At 44.6% G+C, this 22,607-nt stretch overlaps 1 protein-coding gene across 6 annotated transcripts in view; it reads right to left on the bottom strand.

Moving 5' to 3' along the window:
- Window positions 1–1,959: 1,959 nt before the first annotated feature.
- Window positions 1,960–22,607, bottom strand: part of AFF1 (AF4/FMR2 family member 1) — a 194,861-nt gene continuing 174,213 nt past the window's right edge. For 5 of the 6 annotated variants that reach the window (XM_036260263.1, XM_036260265.1, XM_036260264.1 and 2 more), the window contains 9 exons: window positions 16,187–16,290; window positions 15,172–15,409; window positions 14,416–14,507; window positions 14,163–14,220; window positions 11,393–11,541; window positions 10,732–10,803; window positions 10,211–10,348; window positions 7,985–8,187; window positions 1,960–7,064 (listed from right to left, as the gene is read on the bottom strand). In XM_036260263.1, the coding sequence (XP_036116156.1) occupies window positions 6,943–7,064; window positions 7,985–8,187; window positions 10,211–10,348; window positions 10,732–10,803; window positions 11,393–11,541; window positions 14,163–14,220; window positions 14,416–14,507; window positions 15,172–15,409; window positions 16,187–16,290 (1,176 nt within the window). In that variant the 3' untranslated portion in view covers window positions 1,960–6,942. Of the gene's footprint in view, window positions 7,065–7,984; window positions 8,188–10,210; window positions 10,349–10,731; window positions 10,804–11,392; window positions 11,542–14,162; window positions 14,221–14,415; window positions 14,508–15,171; window positions 15,410–16,186; window positions 16,291–22,607 lie in introns of those variants that run through there. The other variant, XR_004959416.1, reaches the window with a different exon arrangement.

Genomic DNA, 22,607 nt, shown 5'->3' with positions numbered 1-22,607 from the left:
TGGAAGGATCCTCTACTCGTTACTGCTCAGCATCCCTTTTCCTCATTAACAGAACCTTCCTAGTGAACTCATGGTTGAAGAGAAAACCTTCCCCACAAATACCAGGGTAGGCACGGGAAGCGGGTCACTGTGTTGGCCACATAGCCCACGCACTGCAAACGGCAACCTGATACCTGACCAAAAAATATACTGTGTCATAGAAATAAAAATGTAAATGAAAACATCAGAAGACACCATTTCCCACCCATCAGACTGAGGGTACTTCCCCTTCGCATTTTCTAAACTATGCCGAGGACTGCCAAAGGAACGGGTTTTCAGTGCATGCTAAAATCACTCAGTGAGAGGCTCTTGGAACAGGGAAATGCCTCGTTTACAACAGTTCTGGTGATCATGTCTCAGTCAGAGTCAGCACCATTAACAATGATTTAGGTGGCTCTGGCCGGTTTGGCTCAGCGGTTAGAGCATCGGCCTTCGGTCCAGAGAGACCCGGGTTCGGTTCCCGCTGAGGGCACGTACCTCGGTTGCAGTTTGTCCCCGGCCCTGGTTAGTCGTGTGGGTGGCAGCCACTTGATGTGTTCCTTTCACGTCGATGTTTCTCTCTCTCCCTCCCACTCTATCTGAACAAAAATTGGAAAAAAAAGTCCTTGGGTGAGGAAAAAACAAACAAAAACAATGATTTAGGTGCCCCCTTTAGGATACAACATGAAGTACACAGCATCCCCTATGAAGGATTCTTGCCAAATACAATCAAGCCTCTAGACCTAACCGTTTGCAGGAAATAGAATGAATTACAGGACACTTCAGGGAAACAGAAATCTAAGATGTAGAACATTAAAGTAAAAGAAGGTTTGGTTTTTGTTTTTGTTCTGGATTAAGATTAAAGAGACAACAGATAAATGTACTGCATGAAATGACTGTACTCTGGTTAAAAATAAGCTGTAAGACCTTTGGGGGGACAATTGCAGAAATTTGAATATGGACTAAATATTAGGGGGTTGGTCAAAACTGGTACAACCATACCAAATTTTCAACGACTACTGAAAATTTGCAATAAACGAGAAAGTTTTATGTGAAAAAGATGAAAGCCCAGAGATAACGTATAACCCATCTTTCAAATGAAATTTCTCTCCTGTCGCTTCGTCAGGACTAAAAATCCTACCACCGCATGCCTACCAGTCACTGTCCATGCTGCAGGCCTGCCAAGCCTGGGTCCCATTCGTCCATCAGGACCGACGCCAGTAGAAGTCACCCTAATGCAAGGAAGAGCACATTAAAGAGGAAGAGGTGGAGAGGTGGGCAGTAAGGCCTTGTTGGGTTTCAGTCCGAGGCCAGAGGGTCAGGTATGGGGTGCGGGGTGCAGCGAGGGCAGGGAGTAAGTTCCCAGCCAGCGTTTCCGCGGGTCCGGGCCAGGCATCGTGCTAGGCACTCCTCACACGTCACCTGATGTGATCCTTGCTTTTACTAGGCAGATGTCGAATGAACAAAGTTCGTAAATGAGAAAAGAAACCCAGGCAGGTCACATGGCAAAGTGGAGAGCCAGGCTTCAAATGCAGGAAGTTAGAGCCTTTCTGGTTTCACAGAACCATTGAGGCGGAGCACAGGAAGGAGACTGGATGGCCTTGAAATTCTTTCAGTACCAACTGCTACAGATCTGCCTGTTACTCTGGGTGTGTGCATGCGTGTACACACACACCTTTCAGCAAGCGTGGAAAACAGGCAAACGTGGTCACTGGTGCACCTGGAAGTAGATGTTAGAAGGATAAAAAGCCACACTGTGATATCGGGCTAATTTATGTGTGATTGAGATCTTGAAAATAAGTGAGCTGCCCTCTCTGCCCACACTTTTCCCATTTTAACAATAAATATTATGAATAGGGATACACTACTGTCCTTGGTAATTAAATATAACAATTTTAGAAATTTTTTATTCAGGCAAAATGGAAACATAATTCAATCCCAATGAGTTCACTAAATTTTTATTAATTTTTTTACAGCTCGATCCTCTTGTGAAAAGGAAGGTGAACAAATCAATTACATTTTTTTTTTAACAGCAATTACTCCTCATTACAGAGAACAACAAACAAAAGATCTGTGGCACATTCTCTTTGGAAAGATCTTTTGCAAATTTTTCTTCTAAAAAAAGAAAACAAACTATAATTCTCACAGATCACATGTCTCTTTCAAAGGACTATACAAGGCAGCTAAATTTTATTCACAAAAGCCCCGGGTTGCAGTTCCATTGCTGAAGTAGATAAAGTACACGAGTCCCCTGTTGCACATCTTCCCGTGGAGAGCATCTCTGCCTCTATCCTACGTACAGAATCACTGTGTGGACTACATAGCTGGCACGTTATTCCACAATAATTAAAGAAAAATTCATATTATTTTAGAGATAGACCAGTGATCTTCATTTATCAACTGGACAATTTATTTATTTTTAAAACAATTTTAATAATACCAAGATTTGACTTTACTCTAAAGTTGTAAGAAAGCAAAAAATATAATATAATATAATATATAATGGTAATAAATAAAAAAAAGAAAAAAAAAAAGGGCAACCCTGCTCAGGTATCATCCAAAACGTAATCACATTCAGAGAAAACAAAAATAACAACAAGATTTAGGACACAAGCATATACACACACACACACACCAACATGAACAGTGTATACTTGCTGTCTGAGGGGGATGTGCAGTAATTTTAACAATACATGTTGATGGCCTGAACAGAAGGCGAAGTTAATACTGCCTGTGTTAAGCGTCACTTAAACATCTACTTTTAAGCAAAGCAAGTTGTCTTCTAGGTCAGCACTGCCTGGTCTGACCAGCGCAGCGCGGCCGGCCTCGCTGTCAGTGGTCTCGCGCCCTTGTCCTTCCAGGCCGATCTGTCCTCTTCTCGGCCCAGAGAGCTGTATGTCTCCTTCCTGCCCCCTCGGGTACAGAAGTGCAGGCGCTTCTCTACCCATCGCAGTACCTGCTGACACCTGGTGCACAGTGGAACAGAATATAGTGTGATTTTTCTCCAGGACGACAGGAAATTTACAGCCACCTTAAGAAGGGTGGGAGATGGTGCTTGTCAACTCATTGTGAATAAAAACTAAAGAACATGGCCAGTGGTCACAATTCATTCTCAGTCGCTGAGAAACCAGCACAGCTGGATTGCATATTTGAGATTTTAGGGTAGAAACAGCACTCCCAATGTTTGGAGAAAAACCCCCAACATCGTGCTATCCTGCCACGCCATCTCTGCAAACAAAATGACAAAAGATAGAAGATAAAATAAAGAAAAAGGCATCGGAAAAACCTTACATCCATAAATTCTAAATAGGACCAAAAACACAAGAGACGACCCGCTAGAGAAAAGGGGAAAGAAGCAAGTACCGCCACAGCCCTGACAGCCCTCCAAGCCACCGCGTGGCTCCCTTCCCAGTGGGCGAGTCTGGGTGTCTGTCTCCAGAAGCAGCCCGGAGACTCTTCCAAGACTTAAATACTGCTAATAGTGGTAAAGAGCGTAACAGATGAAGTGGCAAAGTTCTTTGAAGATTTCGTGTAGTGTCTGAGAAGATAAATCCTTAAGAAAAAAGTAGACTCTGGCGGGAGGCAGGGAATCAAGCCTTATTAGATTCATTTACCTTAAGATGCAAAAGTACACCTCAAACTTCATGAAGCAGAAGAGCAAACGGTGCCAGGACCCACGCAGACGTGGCAAAGCCATGGCGAAACAAACAGCGGTATCCAAGCTCGGGTTTGGCCGACAAAAGGCACGACAGACATCTCCGGTTCAGCCGGCGCGTATGCTGGGTGTGCACCTCTGTGCGCGCACGCGGCATCTTTCAGATACTAGAGCTGAGAGTTATTTTTATGGCTAAAAATGACTGAACAAGAATCATAATAAAATAGTAAGTTCCTGATCTTACTAACATTAATATTTAAGGTACCAATTAAGGCAAGTTTTCAGTCAGAATAGGGTGGTTTTTAGCTTTTAACTCTCCTGAGCTCGGGATATAGGACAAGGGAGATTAAGTGTGGTCCAATTTATCTAAGGGAAATAAATAGCTACACATTTTGGCCAAAACATCTATAAAACGAAGGTCCTTTTGTTCGAAGAAATCGGATGTTTTCCCCTGTCTGTGAAGTCAGCTTCCGGACACCCCGCTCTCCCGCCCCCCGCCCCGCACGGCCGCTCTTCCCGCCGGAACCTGTGCGACCTGGCACGTGTCCGCGGACTGCTGTTCCTTGTTTAGCAGGGCCCTCGGTGTGGCGAAAACCTCAAGTTCAGTCATCATTTCCAGACAGGGAAGAAACACCCAACATTTAAAAAAGTGAAACAGTTCTTTCTCTTCTGACAAAGGCACCAAGCTGGAGTGCCGAAGGCACAGTGCACACTCAGCTTTCACTCGGGGTTTGTTTCACTGTGAAGTGTGTACTATTACTGTTAGAACCTCACACATTCAAAGGCTTAACTTTATACTTAGTCCTTTCAATTATCCACCTCGGTAGAAATTTTACCTTTTGGAATTTAAGCATGCAGCAAAAAAGTGCAAATGTTTTACAAAGCCTTTTGGTTTCTATATTCACTGTAACAGCCAAAAGAGCTGATGAACAGGGAGGGCTCATCCAGCCACTTGACATCCTCATTTACAAAGCAGGCACCAGGAATTCTCTTTCAGGAACAGTGCTCGTTGCAGTAAGAATCAGAAATAGTCCATGATCAAAACAGTACAAACTGATCTCTGCAAAATCATTAGTTTTTCATTTTCCAAGGGACAAATACAATTTTAATAATAAAGGTCAGGGAAAAACAACCACAAAGCATAAGGCCACTGAGACAGCAATCACTTGCTTAGCATTGGCTGAGAAATCAAGCTGGAAACGCCCTCAGTCAAAGGAGCCAGGTGGCTGGCGGGCAGCAGGACTCACAGATCAGGACCTGCCGCCCAGAACGTGTCCTTCCCAGGGCCGGGCCCGCGCTGGGAGTGCTGTGCAGGAGGCAGGACGGGCCCAGGGAACACAGGGAAGGAAAGATGATGTTAAATAACTACACATGCCTAATTCTGGTATCTTGTCTCCTACATATAAGAGAAGGACACACAATGTCACAAGCATCCAACCTACTAGGCAATTACTGTTCCTTTAACAACAGGGTGCTTTTTAAACGAGTAATTTAAAAAGGACCATGGCTTTGCTTTAGAACATCAAGACCACACATGAAGCTCTCATACTCAGACATTACCACTGCTGCAACCACTCTGTCTGTAACTAAGCATGAGGTAACAGACCTCTGCCCCGGCCAGGGCGTGACGACAGAGGAACAGGCGGACGGTGAAGGACAGCTTCACATGGCCTGCACTTCCCCATCCTCCACATCCCTTCACATGTCTGCCAGATTACCAAGAACATTCTCACAGTCTTATAGACCTTCGACTTCATTATAAATAAAGGTGGTATTTGCTCCTTTCTTCACTGGTAAACAAATAGGAAAATGTCAACAAACATGCTTGGTAGGAAACAACTTGGAGAGGGGCAGAATGGGTGAGAGAGAAAAATAAACCAATAGTAGAAATAATACTCCTCAGTTTTAATGTGTGCAAATTCTATTTCTAAAAGGGATAAAAAGAATTGGCTTTTAAAACAATGCACTCAAAATAATGCCTCCAGTAATAACCTTCAAAGTGTCAACGAAAAAGAAAATCTGTGTTTATGGATATGTGGGAATTCAGACATGTTCTTTCGTTTTAGGTCACTCAACATGAACTTGGTTTAATGTCTAGAATATGCAATAACTTAGGGGAGGCCACAGTTCCTCTTCAACTATCAGATCTAGCTGGCCAAGAACACTGGAGTGAAGGCGTGTGGTGATATTTTTTAAGTCTAATTAACCACCCCAAATCTCCATATCCTTTCAGGGAGTTAATTTCCTCTGGACAATTAAGGGCTCTGAAAGTCTAGTTTTGCTATAAATATAAAATAATTCGTAGCAGAAAAATATAGCCTCTCTAAGTAGATTTCATTTGTCTTTGTTCACTGACAAAACTCTGAGCTGGTTAGACAACAGGAGTTACCCCATCACTGCGGACTACAGACCAGCACCTCGAATTCCAGCTCTACTTACACAAAAATTAAAAAGCCCTTCTGGTCGTGTATAAATGTTGGTTCCCTTCTTCCCCGCGGTAGAAAATTCAAAACACAGTCACTGGGACTGCCTTCTGCTGACGCAGCGTGGGAGCAGCGTGGGAGCGGCGGCATCACGTGCTCCCCGGCTGTGGCGCTGCCGCCGGGCTGGCTCTCGACCAGGTGGTGGAGACACCAGGGCCGGGTGAGCGCGAAGGACTCCAGGCCATGGGGGTTGCCGTCAATTCTACAGTCACGACAATACTTGGTATTATCAGAGCAACTGCTCACTGGCAGGAAGTGGGGTACAGTAGAGTCCTTCACAATTTATGTTTTACAGATGACGGTTAGAATTTACAAAACAAGTATTTCCCCAGAAAACTTAAAAGAAAATCATCCACAAAACCCTACACCAAAATTCACTGTTTAAAATATTTCCTTCTGGGAATGGACTAGTGTGGCTACCGAGAGGACGGGGATCTTCAGGGCTGAAACTGCTTCTCATTTTGTTTGCAACTTGCATCCTGCTGGTTAAAAACACAGAAATGTCTCCAGACCATTCACATACCCTTTCAGGCTACATTGCACTCTGTCCTCTAGTCAGGAAAGGCGAAGATCCTCTCTGAAACCAGCCTCCTCACTTCTACTTCTGCACAACCACTGTGCCCAACTAGTGACCACATCATTCTTGAGTCTCAGTGGACAGATGTCCTGGCCATCTCATGGTGCTTCTCAAGTTCTGGTGTCCTGATGAGACATATGTCTGGACTGATTTTGAGGCTTCCAATGTGCAAAATAGTTCCCAAGGCATCCAATCAGCTTGGGCCTCTGCTAAGGTGCTCTGGTTCCTTGTCTGAGCCACTGGAAACCCTGTCTCGTGTAGTGCACCAGATCCGTCAAGCTGCTGTTCAGGGCGAGGGTGCACACGCTTGTGCTGAGCTGAGCAAAAAACTCTGCAAACAAAGCAACACCAGAACCAGGTAAACACACATGCACACACGAAAAAAAAAAAAAAGGCAACAAAAAAATCATTTTTGGGGATTCCAGAAATGATCCCCCAAATAGTCTGCACTTCACAATCTACTGTAATAGCCTGCTCTCTCTCCACACCCCTCCACTAGCAGAGGAGGGTAGGCACTGGGTTTTGTTTTAGGGTTGAATCCAGACACTGGAGAACACCGAATTTATACTTTTGGATTAATGGATTCATGCAAGAAAAAATAAAAACAAAACAAAAAAATCCCAATGTGTTTAAAAAGCATCATTAGTTTGCTAAGAAATTAAGTCCTAAGAGGCTGTGAGGAACCTCAGTGGCCACAGCCAGGAACACGGCGTGAGGCAGGAAGCTGCATTTCCACGTACGCGCTCGTCGCACAGGACACTGGCCCTGCTACGCAGCCCTCCCTCTAACAGCAGGCTCCTCCAGCTCCCAACCTCGACTTCTCCGAGGGCCTTGGTCTCCCGCAAGTTTGAAGAAGGTTCACTTAAGCTATATTTCTTGTACTGTCGCTCACCACCTTTCTTAACACACTGAAAATAAACATTACACCGAGTCTGCAGGTCATGCTACTGCTATCTCCTGCCTGCTGTACCCAGGGACAGCCAGGCCGCTCCTCTGGCCTTGCCCTTGAGCTACCGCTTCACTGCAGAGCGAGGGCGCCGGCCTTCCGAAGGGCAAGGCACCGAAGCCACTTCCACGGCAGACAGTCCGCTCCACGCCGTAGAGCTCGGAAAAGAACTGCGCCTAGTTATGAGGTGGGATGGAGAACATGGGCGAAGAGCAAACAGAACACTTCTCCCATTCTTCAAAACACTGAACACACAAAACGATTCCCTCCTAATCCCCAGTGATCACCACCACAGAGCCATTTACCTTTATTCTTCCTTGTAAGGACCTCGGCCTGTTCCCAAAGATCGAAGGCGGCAAGGATGTGGGAAGTGATGGTGATGTAGGAAGATGTCATGTTCTGGATGGCGGCAGGCATCCCGCCGCTCCCCACGCTGCCAGCACCAGCCTGGGACCCTGCGGAGCTGACAGAAGGCACTGGAGAGAGAGGGGACGGTGTGCCTGTGCTTCTGGAGGGTGAAGAGCAGACAGAACTGGTTAGTCACTCAACCCCCAAATCACAGATTCCCTGTCTCTGGAACTGTGGGCCAAGTCACAGTTTCAGTGTGTATTAGCCAAAGTGACAATCATTTCTGTAAGGTCAAAGACACACCCTTCACCTTTAGTCTGGGAATTTATTTCATAAAACACAGTGAGATGGGGCCACCAAATGGATGGCGGCCCGGTGTCCTTCACTGGAGGCAGGATGAGGCGGGCAGGTCTGTCCTCCAAGTCTGCTTTCCCACCCTGCCTGCACCGTCTACTCCCCAGGCCTGGAGGGAGTCCCTTTCCTCCCCGCCCCAGCCAGCTCCTCCCTGCAAGACAACGCTGCCCTGTGCAGGCCGCTCCCTCCCACCCCGTCACCTACGGTGAACATGAGCGGAGCACCCTCTGCTCCGCACTCTTCTAGACACCGACCTTGACCCTCTGCATTTCTCCACTAACTTATCTACTGCATTTCTCACATTCCACACTTTCCTGTTTATTCCTTTATCTGGGTCACAAGCACCTTGAAGGCAGGGACCATTTCTTACTAATCTTTGAATCTGTAGCACGTAACAGGTGCTAAGAGTAGGTCCTTGATAAATATCTGCTGAATCACTGAATGACTGCAGCACAGCCTGCGGGGAGGCCGCAAGGAAGCAGTGAACCAGGGGACTCGCGGGCTTCTCTCTGCTCTCCCGCGACCATGCATCTGCACACGGAGGCTGACAAGTGCCTTGATTTCGGCCACTGAGAACACAGGTGAGGTCACTCGGACCTCCCGGGTGAAACGGGGAAAGATAAGTCAGCAGCAGTAACCTCATGCTGTGCCCACACCAGCCCCGGGGTGCGAGAACCCGAAGTGTGCCGAACAGAATGCCCATCCTAAGGCCCAGAGTGGAAGCACATGAGGGCAGCAAGTCTCGCTCTCTGTTGACTGCTGTATCCCAGCACCTAAGACAAGGCTTGGTACAAAGAAAGTGCTCATTGGCTGACAAATGAAAGGAGCTACCTAGAATAAAGTGACTGACAATGTTTTAGCTTAGACCTTCTCAGAGGTGGGAATTGTGAAACATTTCAGAGGTAGGAAGTTATTTCTCAGCCAGGACTTTTTGTTAAGGGCGGCCACATGGGGATCTCCTCCTTTGAACATACTGGAAATGGGGCAGTCTGCTGGGTGACATTCTTAAAATAGCGAACCTATCAGAACTGGGAACTTTCAAGGAGTATAACCAAATTTTAAAAATATCAGGCAAATACTATAGGGAAGAAAATTCTATCTTCACTTGCACAAGGAATTTTTTCAACATCTTATAGACGATTACTTTCAGTTCAAAAAGTAGGGGGAAAATTTAACTGGGAAAAATCAGTTTTGTTCTTAATATCAGTGTTAGGGATCCTGGAGAAGGCTGAGGGCATGTGTTTCTGGAAAGTCCCAGTTTACTAGAACTCCAAGATGACATGTCCAGAGAAAGAAAGGTCTTTGACTCTGGTTCTCCTGGCTTTGCCTCTAGTTCAGTGGTTCTCAACCTTCCTAATGCCGCGACCCTTCCATACAGTTCCTCGTGTTGTATGTGGTGTATCTGCATGGGGGCGGACCCGCCTGGAGATGGAGAGAGGAGCGGTCTCGGTTCCTAAGACCACTGGGAATATAGGTTTTCTGATGGTCTTATGCGACCACTATGAAAGGGTCGTTTGACCCCCAAAGGGGTCGCGACCCACAGGTTGAGAACCGCTGCTCTAGTTGCTTTGTGGTGCTAGGCATATCTAAGGATCCTCCAAGTTTTGACATTTTGACTGTTAGTTTTCATAATTATCAGCAAACATCTTAATTTAAATTATTCCTCAAAAAGTAGAAATAAGCAAATGATTTCGTGAGGAAGCAAATCAGCACATAGATGTATACAGCTTCTTAAGAGGCAAAGGCACATGCACACACAAATAGCTGCAGAAGCAAGAGGTAAATAATGACCTGATATTGAAAATTATTTAAATTAGACTTATCATTACCTTGCAATGCATGGAGAAGGTGCCTGGGTAACTCTGGAAGAACTCTGGAAGTGTTCGTTAAGAGTACGGGAATACTTTATTGCTCTATCCTTTTTACAACGAAACATCGCCATGTTCAAAATGGACTGGCAACGCATGCTGCACATAGAAACAGAGGCAGACTGTCACTACCACAGAAGGAGAGCCATCGGACCTTTTACAAGTGACAAATACCCTGGGCTTCCTCATCTCCATGAGGAAGGATATCCTACTGCACTCTTCCCAGTCTAGAAAAACACAAATACACAGGGACATAACGAGTCACCAGACCAGAACCTGTATTGAGCCATCAACAAAAGGGCAGTAGGTGCCATTTTATAATAATTGACTATCAGTGCGATCAACCCCTTGACCTTAAACTTTTATTGATCACCTTTCACTGCAATTTTCATGCTAAGCAAACAAATTTCAAAATCTTTTTTGTAACATCAAAAGATACAAAAGCAAAAATTATACTGTTAAGAAAAAGAAAAAATACTCACCATAAAACAGCAAATATTTTCTCTTGTGTTGGTGCTGTGGGGTCTGAGAAGGATTTTAATGACATTATGAATCTACAGAAAAATACAAAAATAGATGAGGTTAAACAAAAGCAGTGGGAAAATCTCTGGCACAAAGACATCTCATTATGTTTGTCTCAGTTTTATATTGATTTTTCCTGAAGATGTGAAGATGAGAGCAATGCAGGGAGGAAAAAAAAAAAGGCTCTGGAGCAACAATTCAGGGCATTCAGAAAACGAGGTGAGGACATGTCTCTTCTCTGGCCTGTCCACCTGCTCGAACCCATGCAGACTTGTGTCCTGACTGAGGCCCTTGTTGAAATATAGAAAATAAAGACGGGAGCTTAAACTGAGATGACAGGGCATCTGATAAGAAAGCCACACTGGAAAAAACAACCTCTCCCTGAAAGGTTTGGCATTTCCCAGCGCACTTGGCAATGATGTAGCTGGATCCAGCTTTTCTGTTCCAGCATTCACCCAGAATATAATTTTAATTCAAGACAAGAAAAGGTTCCTGGATCAGTACCTTTTTAAAGGCTCCCTGTTATTAAGCTGTCTTCATACTGAGGTTCAAATGGATTATGGCAATAAAGGTGAGGAAAGAGAAGTCCTTAAGGGGATGGCAAAATGACCTGGCACTCACTTAATGAGGTCTTCGGTTTCAGAGTACACCGAGTAAGCTGACTTGGATGCGGACTTGGACGCCGGGCTTTCAGACTCCATGGCAATCCCACACTCAATGAAGGACAAGACGGCTTCCAAGTATTTAAAAGCCTTCCCAACCTTGTCCGCCTGTGGAAGAACATGGCCATTGTTAGGCCTCAGTCAGCCTTTTATTTTGTTTCTCACTCACATTCTCCACTGTAACTCCCCTCTACGGCCATAGATTAATTGTGGCTACAGAGTGTGTGAGAGCAAACCCACTCAAAATGATTAACAAAGCCCATGGCTCTGACCTACTGAAAATGTTCTTTGAGCACAAATTCGGTAAGAAAAAGAAAACAATTTTGTGTTAGGACGATGCTCTCAAAACCTTGAAGCACATATTCAAACTAAGGCAATGAGCACATACTCCCCTTGTCATTAGTGTGACTAATTACTCCTTACATAATTTTCCTGAGAGAGATTATTTTGCACATCTAGGATAATGCAGACACAAATTTTTTTTGTATGTGAAGTTTATTTTACAATAACTAGAAACCATTATGGTTTATGAGCATCTTAGATATTACGTGAAACAATAATCTTAGAGGCCAACAGATGGTCTCATCTCCTTTGGAAGTAGGAGTGTACAAGGTCATCCCCTGGGCCAACAGGGATAAAATCCCAGAGTTTCTTAAAGGGAATATAGAAATATAAATGAACTGAGATATTGGTGAATGCACATTTTATCACTTCACACTTCTCACTTAGTGGAATACAGGCAACTCAACGGAGACCGTGGTCAGCGCACCTCTGCTTCTTCTCGGAACACGGCATACATGTACAGGTCGTAAGGGCAACTGATGAACACATTTGCAAGTCTACAGTGTACTAATGCTTTCAATTTGGTAACGTTCAGAAAGAACGACTTAAAATAGTAAAGATGCAAGTGGAGTATAGAAAGACAGTGACATTAGCCAATAAAGGTGGTTTAGGGCTGTTAATTTTAACTTTTTAAAATAACTTGACTCTAAAATATGTTTTTCCTAGAGAACCTAGGCTCAGAAAAATGGTGACAAAAAAAAAAAAAAAATTCAAATTAGCATGGCTCAATTAATCAGCAGTACAGGACCTTATTGGTTTGCTTCACTGTTGGGAATTTAACTCCTCAAATTTATTTTTTCAATACCATATCTTTCATGGAATTTCTCAAATTTATATTGGCCTGGGGTACAAACAAAAGAAACTGCAATGAAGCAATCTGCTGACGCCTCCTTACGCGTTCATAAGGCCAGTACCGCGAAGCATCACACCTGCTGCTGCGCGCGTGCCCCGTACAGCTGAGGGCAGCAGGGTTCCACCTTCTCTGCTCAGTTGTGCACTAACTGTTTGGAATTTGAAAGGGACATCTTTGAGACACTGTGCAGTAAAGAAGAATATTACAAAGAGGCTGGCCATTCAGTTTTTTGTCTAAATTGACATATTTTGATATTAAAATGAGATATTATTATTACAATGGGATTCAACAGGCATAGATGAGGCCTGTCCAGGGAACACTGGGATTATGGTCAATTTAGGTGGAAAGAAGATGTGCCCATGTATAGACTAGAAGCAAAACAAAAGCAAATTCCCTGGAGAATGCTTCCTTGTTTGAATAAGGCGATCGTCTAGTGCTTCAAGTGTCCAGGGTCAAGATAAGTTTTAGATAACGGCTGACAAAGTACAGACTATTTACTCTTTTTCAAAACTGAAAAGATGTATACAGTCCTAGCAACAACCTTGGAATGTTGGAGGCAGAAGACTGAAAAGACACCACTGCTTGGCACAGCCTTGGTGCTCGGACCCTGACTCAGGGCAGCCTGCACAGGGCTGCCTTAGAGCACGACAGGGGCTTGTCTCAGCCCCTTACAGCATCCGTCCCAACAAACGGACACCTGATAAAAGGGTCTCAGTCCAGCCCTCCCCAGCCTGTGTGAGAACAGACGCCAGTCCACAGACTTGATGGCCACCCTGGACGGATCGGATTCAGTTCCGTGTGGGCCTCCAGGGTGTGTGGTTAGGTTCGCATGTAGGAGAATAGGGGCAACGCACGTTCTTTTCATGTGGTATGAAACTGTCGGGATTTAGGTTTGGGGTATATATTATGTTTAAATGGTTAAATATGGCAAAGGGCAAACATTATCGCAATTAAGAAGAAAAACCACCACCTCCAGAAAGTCCAACGCCACCGGGCAGAGGTACCTTTCCTAAAGCATGTTCACCAACAGTGCCGTCACTGCCCGCATCTTCAAATCTCATCTAACGGCACTGGTCCGCTGTTCCCTCAGGTTAGTCTCTCAAGGACTTTAAGATCATTTTGGACTACAAATAGGCTACCCTCACCTTTCAAAATACTTCAGGGTGAACACACACAGATCACCTTCCAATAGTGGGACTCAGTTTTCATATCCAAAGAATTGGTTTGGGGGACGAGGAAGCACTCGTGTATTAAAACACCACCAGGAAGATCAACTTTCACTCATTTAGACATAAAACTTGTGACTAGGTACCCTGTGTATTTGCTCACGATCAATTACTGGAGTCAAAGAATTCACGAAGAAGCAGTCCCTCAGCCCTCCCTCGTTAAGCCCCTGCACTCTGGCTTCCTTTGCGGCGACGTCCGCTCCCAAGCCCTCGCCGCTGCGTTCAGTGAGAATGGAATGCAGCAGAATGAGATCACAAACTTTGTATCAGAAAATATTCTGCCAAACAGATAAAGAACCGAGACTGACCGTTAACTCAGCCTTTTGCTTCAACTTTTTCGCCTCCTTCATGTGAAGATCTGCTTGTCTGAAGGAGAAGAGAAGACCAGGGGTGGGTGATGTGCAAGTCAAACTAGTGGACTGGAGCAAGTGCCTGAAGGAGGCGGAGAGGGTGAGACAGGATGGGAGGAGGAGGAGGGCAAAGGAGGAGAAAGAAGGGGAGAGGAAACGAGGGGGCGAAATGGGCAAACAGAGGGTGAGAAGCAAGCATGGGGACTCTTACTTGTCAGACTTCACTGGAGGCTTCCCTGGTTTAGAGTTACCATTTGGCAAAGAAGGCACTGGAAAAGGATTTGCAGTGTCTCCAGAAGATCCCTTTAAAAAAATCATCATACAGATCACACTCTAACATTTAAGATCATTGACCTAAATATACCATCCCTTTAAATTACCCCAAAATAGTTCTAAAAAGGGAAATCAAACACTGCGCATTTAGTTTGGCCCTTTCCCAGCTAGATTAACCGAGACTATGGGTTCTGACTGTATTGGGGACTCAAAAAGATAGAAGACAAAACTGTCCGTGAGAACAGCGAATCAACAAAGCCAAATGTAACGTTTTCTTTTAGTCAGTACAAATACACATACACCCAGGTTAACAGGAAGAGGGGCTTGTATTCGAGAAAAGTAGGTACTTTTCTCCCATTACAATTAATAACCGAAAAATCTCTGAGATCAAGCATCCAAATCAAGAACCAGGGTAACCATTTCTTACTACAAAACACCTGAAAGAAAATTAACACAAACCATCTATTCTGATATTTCACTTCTGAATCACTTTAAGGATTAACTGACACCTAAATGTTCATATACTATTAACTATGTTTTACTCTCCCTTTAAACTTTAAACACAAATAATTCATTATTGCGTTTTTAAAAGCGATGAATAGGTCTGAAGCATCATTAAGAACGTCTCCAATTCAGGAACTGAAAGCAGACAGACCCACACGCTCCGTTTCATGCGGCGGCGCCCTCCACTTACTTTGTGTTCTGCAGAACTTCCAGAGCCCTTCCCCTCTGCTTTTCTGCGCTTGGGGACGGGAGAGTCCTTATGGTTGCCCTTGGTACTACTGGCACTTCTGGGAGGCTCCTGGCTGCCGGGATGTGCTTCCCGCCGGGGCCGCTTTTGTGCAGGCTTCTGGGAGGATGCGGACGAGGATGGCACAGGTGTAGGGGGAAGCATTTCCTTCTTTGAGGGCTCAGAGGAGGGCCTGGGTGTTCTGGAAAGAAACATAAAAAACTAAGTTAACACAGAACCTGAACCACCAATAAATCAGTGGTGAGTTGTTTAGTTAAAAGAACACAATGGCTGCTGACAAAAGACTAAGAAATCCATTTTTGTAGAAAGGCCAAATTTCAGGGACTTTTTGATGCCTTTGAAAAATCTAGTCCTATCGCTGAGTGATAAACGAAGTTCTGCGATTTGTCTCTCAGCTTGCAGTCTGCAGCGGCCCTGACTCCTAACAATTCGTCTGCATGAGCCACTCCCCAGCCTGGCCTTCCTGCCGCCGGGCGAGCCAGCTCCGCATCTGACTCCTTCTCTCTCAGTCCCTCCCCCAGGGTGACACTATGTACTAGTTTTATCATGTCATTTTGTGGAGTTCTTGAAAAAAATCAGAGAGAATAACAGTTACCTTTTGTGACTTTAGACAAATAATTTTCTCTCTCTGTGCCTAGTTTCCGCAAAATAGGAATAATAACACCTTTCTTATTTTTATGTAAAAATTATCTTAGAAAGAAATTAATTCCAGGTGTTTAGAAAATTTCTCACCGTTAAAATACTTTGGATAAATCCAAGTTTGCTGCCCAATGAACTGTTAATTTCTATAAGGTCTCATAGATAAAAGCAAAATGAAACAAACTTAGCACATCATCAAAACGAGCCACAACGAGTGTATTACTTCTCACATCTACTGCAGAAGAAAACGTTTCTGCCACGTCAAGACCCAAGAAGACTCGATCACCTTCCTAGGCTGTTCCTAATCTCTTATACTCACTTTATTTTAGAAGATTCTTTGTGGGAGGACGAAGATGATGACTGTGATTTAATCTCTTTCTCCAGTCGAACTTTCTTGCTATCATGGTCTCTTTCTGCTTCACCCTACGATTATAGTGTAACAAAGTAATTGTTACAAACATAATTGTACAGACAGAATAGGAAAAAATATATAGCAAAAGCAATGAGAATAACTAGACTTTTGGAGACATCTACCTCTACACACATAGCAGTGTGTGTGCGTGTGTGTGTGTAGGCAATCTAGATTTCATGTGCTCTGTGTGGAGACCAAGTTTTGCATGAGGAACGACTATTTTCATACCCAGGAAGGGGAGGATATCTAAGTAATAGCTGACAAGAAGAAGTAGGAGACTTCAACACATCATTGGTGTTTTCCTATATATAAAAGAATCAATAAAACATGCAGATTCACATCAAGTGACAACAGATAATTTTATGAGTAAGGTTCCCCCCTTCTTTAAAAGAACCATCCACTTACATCCACTAATTTATCGGCCATATAAAATTAGGAGTGGAGCCCTGGCCGGTTTGGCTTAGCGGTTAGAGTGTTGGCCTGCGGTCCAGAGACACCCGGGTTCGGTTCCCGCTAAGGGCACGTACCTCGGTTGCAGTTTGTCCCCAGCCCTGGTTGGTCATGCGGGTGGCAGCCACTCGATGTGTCCCTTTCACATCGATGTTTCTCTCTCTCTCTCTCCCTCCCACTCTATCTGAACAAAAAATGAAAAAATGTCCTTGGGTGAGGATAAAAAAAAAAAAAATTAGGAGTGGAGTACTTTAAGCTTAGTTTTTCTTCTAATGAAAAACAAGCACCTTGTTGGAAATAAAACAGACCACAAAATCCTGTCTAGATATGTTATGGACAAAACCAGAAAGACACAACAAAAGAATAGCTGCTTTGGTATTTCAGCTTTCTCTTCCATTGATGTCTGTTCTTTTATTATTATTTTTAATCCTCACCTGAGAAAGAAATATCAATGTGAGGGAGAAACATCGATCAGTTGCCTCCCGTATGCATCTCGACCGGGGACCGAACCCACAACCTAGGTATGTACTCTGACCGGAAATTGGACCCGCAACCTTTTGGTGTATGGGACAATGTTCCAACCAACTGAGCCAACTGGCCAGGGACATACCGGTATTGTTTTGTTTTTTAATACTGTTTTTATATCTTTCTCTACATATATAGAGTCATGTTTTTATTTTTCAAGAAATTTGATAGAAAATGAATTGTAAATATGATTTTACAGAGGGAAGAGGAATGAGAAGGGATATATAATTCCACAAGAGTTAAGAACCTCAAGACATCCCTTTAAACCAACTAAAGTGTGAGATGAACACACATTAGGAGAACAAATAATTCTTCATGGAAAAGTCTTCCATGCTCTTGGCTCAGCTGTTGACATGTCAGCCGCCCTTCACAGTGCCTCCTTCCCACTGGTCCAGGCTCAGGAAACGCCCACGGGAAGGAGCCACTGCCTCTCCAGCAAGTGACAGCGAAGGGATTGGTGAGAGTCCTTCGGTTAACTCTGACGCACATTTAGAATTAAACTGCTCCAACTGTCAGTTCACCGAGCTAGAAATCTGGGACAATCCCTTGAAAACCTGAAATCCTCCCTTGAAGCCTTAAAGGAAAAAAACATTCTCCAAATTAACTAACTGCAGGAAACCCCCGTTTTCCACCACTGTCTCTCTCCTGTTCCCTGAATTCCTCCAAGAAAAATGAAGCTCCGCCCAGACACTAGCAGCAGCCAGGCTTAGAAGAGCCACGCCCTTCCCCGGGGAATCCTGCCGACACACTGCCCTCCCCGCCCGTGCCGAGTGCGCACTTCCACTCAGCCCCTCACCAGCTTCTTGGGAAAAACACTGTATTCCTTGTCTCAAAATGGATCATTCCAGGTGGCTGACAAAGATACTTGCTCGACCTCTTGGAGTGCACTCAAGAGAGACCTATGAGAAGCCAGAGGGACACTGCGGGTGGGGGAGGCGCGTACTTCCAGGGCCTGGGTCCCGCCGTCAGCACTGCCACCCACCGCCTCACCGGGGAGTTGGACAGGCCAGTCTGAAGCGACAAGTAACTTCAAAGTCTTAGTGCAAAAAAGGGAAATGTAATAATTTTTATTTTGATTAAATGTTAAAGTGATATTTTAGATATATTATTAGATAAAATAAATTATTAAAATCATTTCATTGATTTTTTACTTTTTATATAGTTTTTAAGGTGGTTGCTAGAAAATGTTAAATTCCACATGTGGCGCCCACTTTATTTTTTGTGGACAGTGGTGTTCTGCTCAATTCTCTAGAGGGAATCTGCAGACGAGGCCCTGAACTCCCAGGCAGCCCGTGCAAAACAGGAATTATAAAATGTACAGCTGAGAGAAGATAAAAGCGAGTCGGTTCCTCAGAAATATAACCATTCATTACAGAAGACTGGAGAAAATGTATCTTGAGGGACCTAATGAGGAGATAACATGTGACAAAATAAGCACGTCCCAAAGGCACAGCTGAACCGCGAGAGGAAATGTCACCGAGCCACCTCTCGAGCGGCAGGCAGCGTGCGCCGGTGGCGAGTCCGGGAGCACAGTTCAGGAGATGGCGGCCGCTGGGCTCTGCGCGGCGGACAGGCCTCCAGGCAACAATCGTGGTGGCGACACTGGAGACTCAGTCAAGTTTGGCAGAGAAAAAAGAATCAAGTGGAAATGACTGGGTCCAGAGAGGACCCTACTCCTGGGGCTCAGTGGAGTCCCCCGAGCTCTGGACTACAGGCTGCAAAGCTGGTCTAGCAAGCAGTGCAGGAAGATGGAAAACTTATCTTTGGGAAAAGGCACAGATTTTGTTAAAATATCCAAACAGATATTGTACATGAGGTAGTTAGTAATACATACTTTTTGCAATGGAAGGTATTTCTAGGCAGTTAATGACACACAGGGTAAGTCCCCAAGGCAAACTAAGCATAAATCGTCAACAAGGTTCTGTCCTAAAGAGAACACCAGACCCCAGAGGTGGAATGAGAGTTAATTTTGTTTGTATATTTTCATGCTGCTTAGGACTTGCTAGTTATGACTATAAACCAAAGTGGCAGACCTTCTAAACCACATATGAAAATAAGATTCATAGTGAGTCAATCCTCACAAACTGGTTGTTATAACTCTGGCTCGTGCCAATCAGTGACTCCCGATAACAGCCAAAAAAACTAGAAATCAGCAAACACTGATTTCAAGGCTAGCATTAAGCTCCTCGACTTTGGGCGAAGACCAAGTGCAGTACCAAGGCTAGCATTAACCACTGGGTTGGCACTCCCTGGAATAATGTGCTTTAGATTGACATGCAGCAACTCAGAAGCTGCTAATATTCTGTGAGCTGGAAGAGAGTAAGCCATTAATCCAAATCAAGCAAAACCCCTTCTGTTTACTCTGCTTGCCTGAGGTTAGAATTTCTGTACACTGTGCACTTGGAACCCTGTCATCTCCTGCCTGCAACAGTCACAGTGGCTTCCCCAGAGTAGGCACTCAGCGAGTATCTGTTAACTGGCACAGAAATTAAGTTTAGCAGATGAGGGGCACAGCTGAGGTCCCGGGAAGCAGGACTGCACCATACCTTTAAGTGAGCAGACTTTAGTAAGACAGCCTTGCAATACCAGGTGGCAGGAAGTGCAGACTTGGATTTTAAGGCTGGAAAACAGGAAGCCAGAAGTCTTTGAGATTCTTCTAAATCAAGGAGCCATTTGAAAATGAGATGAGAGTGCCCGGCCAGTGTAGCTCAGTGGTTGAGCATTGACCCATGCACTAAGAGGTCGCCAGTTCGATTCCCGGTCAGGGCACATGCCCAGGTTGTGGGCCCGATCCCCAGTGGTGGGCATGTGGAAGGCAGCCAGTCGATGTTCTCTCGTTGATGTTTCTATTTCTCTCTCCCTTTCCCTTCCTCTCTCTCTAAAATCAATAAAGAAAAAAAAATTAAAAAAAAAAAAAAAAAAGAGACGAGAGTGATAAACTCCCTTAAAGAGGAAAAAGAGATCTCCTCTGCCCTGTGGCTTAGCCCAGATCAACCTCCACTTCAAGGAAGCCTGTCTGGGTCCGGGGGTTGGAAGGTTCCCTTTCCAGAGGGAAGTACCTCAATGGTACTGCACCTACAACAAAAGGAGGCTGCTGGCTGGCAACCTGGCATGAACTGACTTGCTGGCTTTTCTTAACCTGTTGGGTCAGGCAGCCATGGATTATCTGCCAAGTGCTGCTCCACCCAGCAGAGAGCAAAGGGCAAGAATGAAGCCCATAAAAGGAGATGCTGGGCCTGTGCGAGACCAGGATGGTTTCTGGGAGTGCTGCAGGGCAGCCTCCCTGGCACCTGCTCACCACTGGTACCTGTATGCAGCAGAGAGATGAAGGGGCATTTTCCGAACTGACATGCAGTTTGGGCCACAGTGTTTCTAACAGGTGTTAGGAGAGTGTGCGGGGAGCCTGGCTGCGATGGGGAGGGATGAGGGCACCTGAAAGGCAAACTGAAGTGGAGAAGGAGAGTGGGAGTGGGTGGGAGTACTGGGTGGTAGGGGTGTGCAAAATAGTGGGATAGAGCCAGAGATGATACTGTAACTGCTAGAGTCAGTACACTGACCTTGAACTATGACCGTATGACCGTCTCCCCACTAGACACTTGGAGAAGAACAGAAAGATCACTGGACTGTGAGGAGTCAGCACATGCGAGCTCCAAATCTACTTTCACTAAGCAGCCAAGGGGTGTCAGAGCCTCTCTGGTTCTCACCCATGAAAGGCAGCGGCTGAACAAGTGACATGCAGGTCTCAGCACTCAAATTCTCTGACTGTCATTTTCTCCCACAGGGAAGCAAATGGGCTTGGTAGCACGTGGAGCAAAGGAAGTGCAGGAGCAGCCAGCTAGGGAATTCAGGGGCTTCTCTGGGATGTGCCCCTGCAGGAGGTCCCAGAGCAAGAAGGCAGAGCAGCCGCCAAGGCCAAGTCAGCACCGGGCGAGAGGGTGGGACTTACTGAGCAGACAGGTTGTCGTCACTGGGTTAACTACTATAGAAAAGGAAAACTTAGCCACTTTTTTCCTTCTTTTTGGTGAGGGAATACAATGGCTTACAACAGTCTTAACATGCATATGGTTATAATGTTCTTCCCCAAGTAACTAGCAAGCATGAAGAAATTAGACTGAAGTGGCCTCAGGGAACTATAAGGAATGACTTTTCAAACCCTTGATTTTGAAAGATAATAACTGAGAATGTTGATCTGGAGAAACAACCCAAGAAAGACAGTCAGATCTCAGACAGAGGGAAGGACTGAACCGACAACCATCCTCAAGCAATAGAAATGCATGGTTCCCCACCACATCCCGAAACTTCCCTTCCAGGCCTCAAAACACAGATAATGACAGCACTGAAAGTTGTTTCCAAAAATGTCAAAGCTTCTTGGTCAGTAAAGCAATGAGTTAGAAAAGGAAAAGACTTGAATGAATGTACCTCCTTGTCCTGTTATCGAAATGACTATTAAGACAGTCTAGCAATTTTTTTGAAAGGCAATTTATAAAATGATTGAAGTAACTGAGCTATTAGCTATAAAAGTGCCCAGTACAGTGCTCGGCTCACACATGGACTCTGTGCATACCACGTGCATTTTTAGAACACTCTCAATTGCTGGCCTGACTGTGTATTATATTGTGCTTCTCAACTTCAATTTTTCTTCCAAATCTGGAAAACATAACCTTGGTTTAAAAATTATTAAAAGAAAAAATAAGTTGTATTTTGCATTCTAAACTATAATCAGATGATGAACTTCTGTCGTTTATGTAAAGAGCACTGTGTATGTTCATGCTTATTCACCCTCACAATTTTCTCCCCTTTTCCTCATAAACTGTCCCTACCCATTCCTTTATAGTAAAATTATACAGACGTCTGTATGTCCACATATTTCTACAGGTGCCCTACCTGATGGCTTCTTCACAGCTGTTAATCACCATTAACATTTTATGATCATCTTCTCAGACTTTCAAGTCTAAAATGGCTGCAAGGATCTGCTTACCCTCTCAAAACATTTGCTAAATTTTGCACCAGGAGAGGAAGAGACTCTAAAGGACCTTTAAATAAAAACACTAAATTTCACTGATGTAAAAGATCAGGCAATCTTCCACTGAATCCTTAGAGAGCTTTTTCTAGTGATCACACTTAAAATAAAGACCATGAATAAGTCTCCACTACTGAAATTTGGGAAAAAGCATCCAAATTTATTTTATTTATTTACTTACTTATTTACTCCAAAATATATTTTTATTGATTTTTTAGAGGGGAAGGGAGAGGTGGAGAGAGAGAGAAACATTGAGAGAGAGAAACGTGCTGCCTCCTACACGTCCCACACTGGGGATCCAGCCTGCAACCTGGGGCATGCGCCCTGACCCAG

The sequence above is a fragment of the Molossus molossus genome, unplaced genomic scaffold (assembly GCF_014108415.1).
Source record: "Molossus molossus isolate mMolMol1 unplaced genomic scaffold, mMolMol1.p scaffold_m16_p_1, whole genome shotgun sequence".
Classification (NCBI taxonomy): domain Eukaryota; kingdom Metazoa; phylum Chordata; class Mammalia; order Chiroptera; family Molossidae; genus Molossus; species Molossus molossus.
The sequence above is the reverse complement of the archived record's forward strand: the minus strand, read 5'-3'. Positions and strand labels throughout refer to the sequence as shown.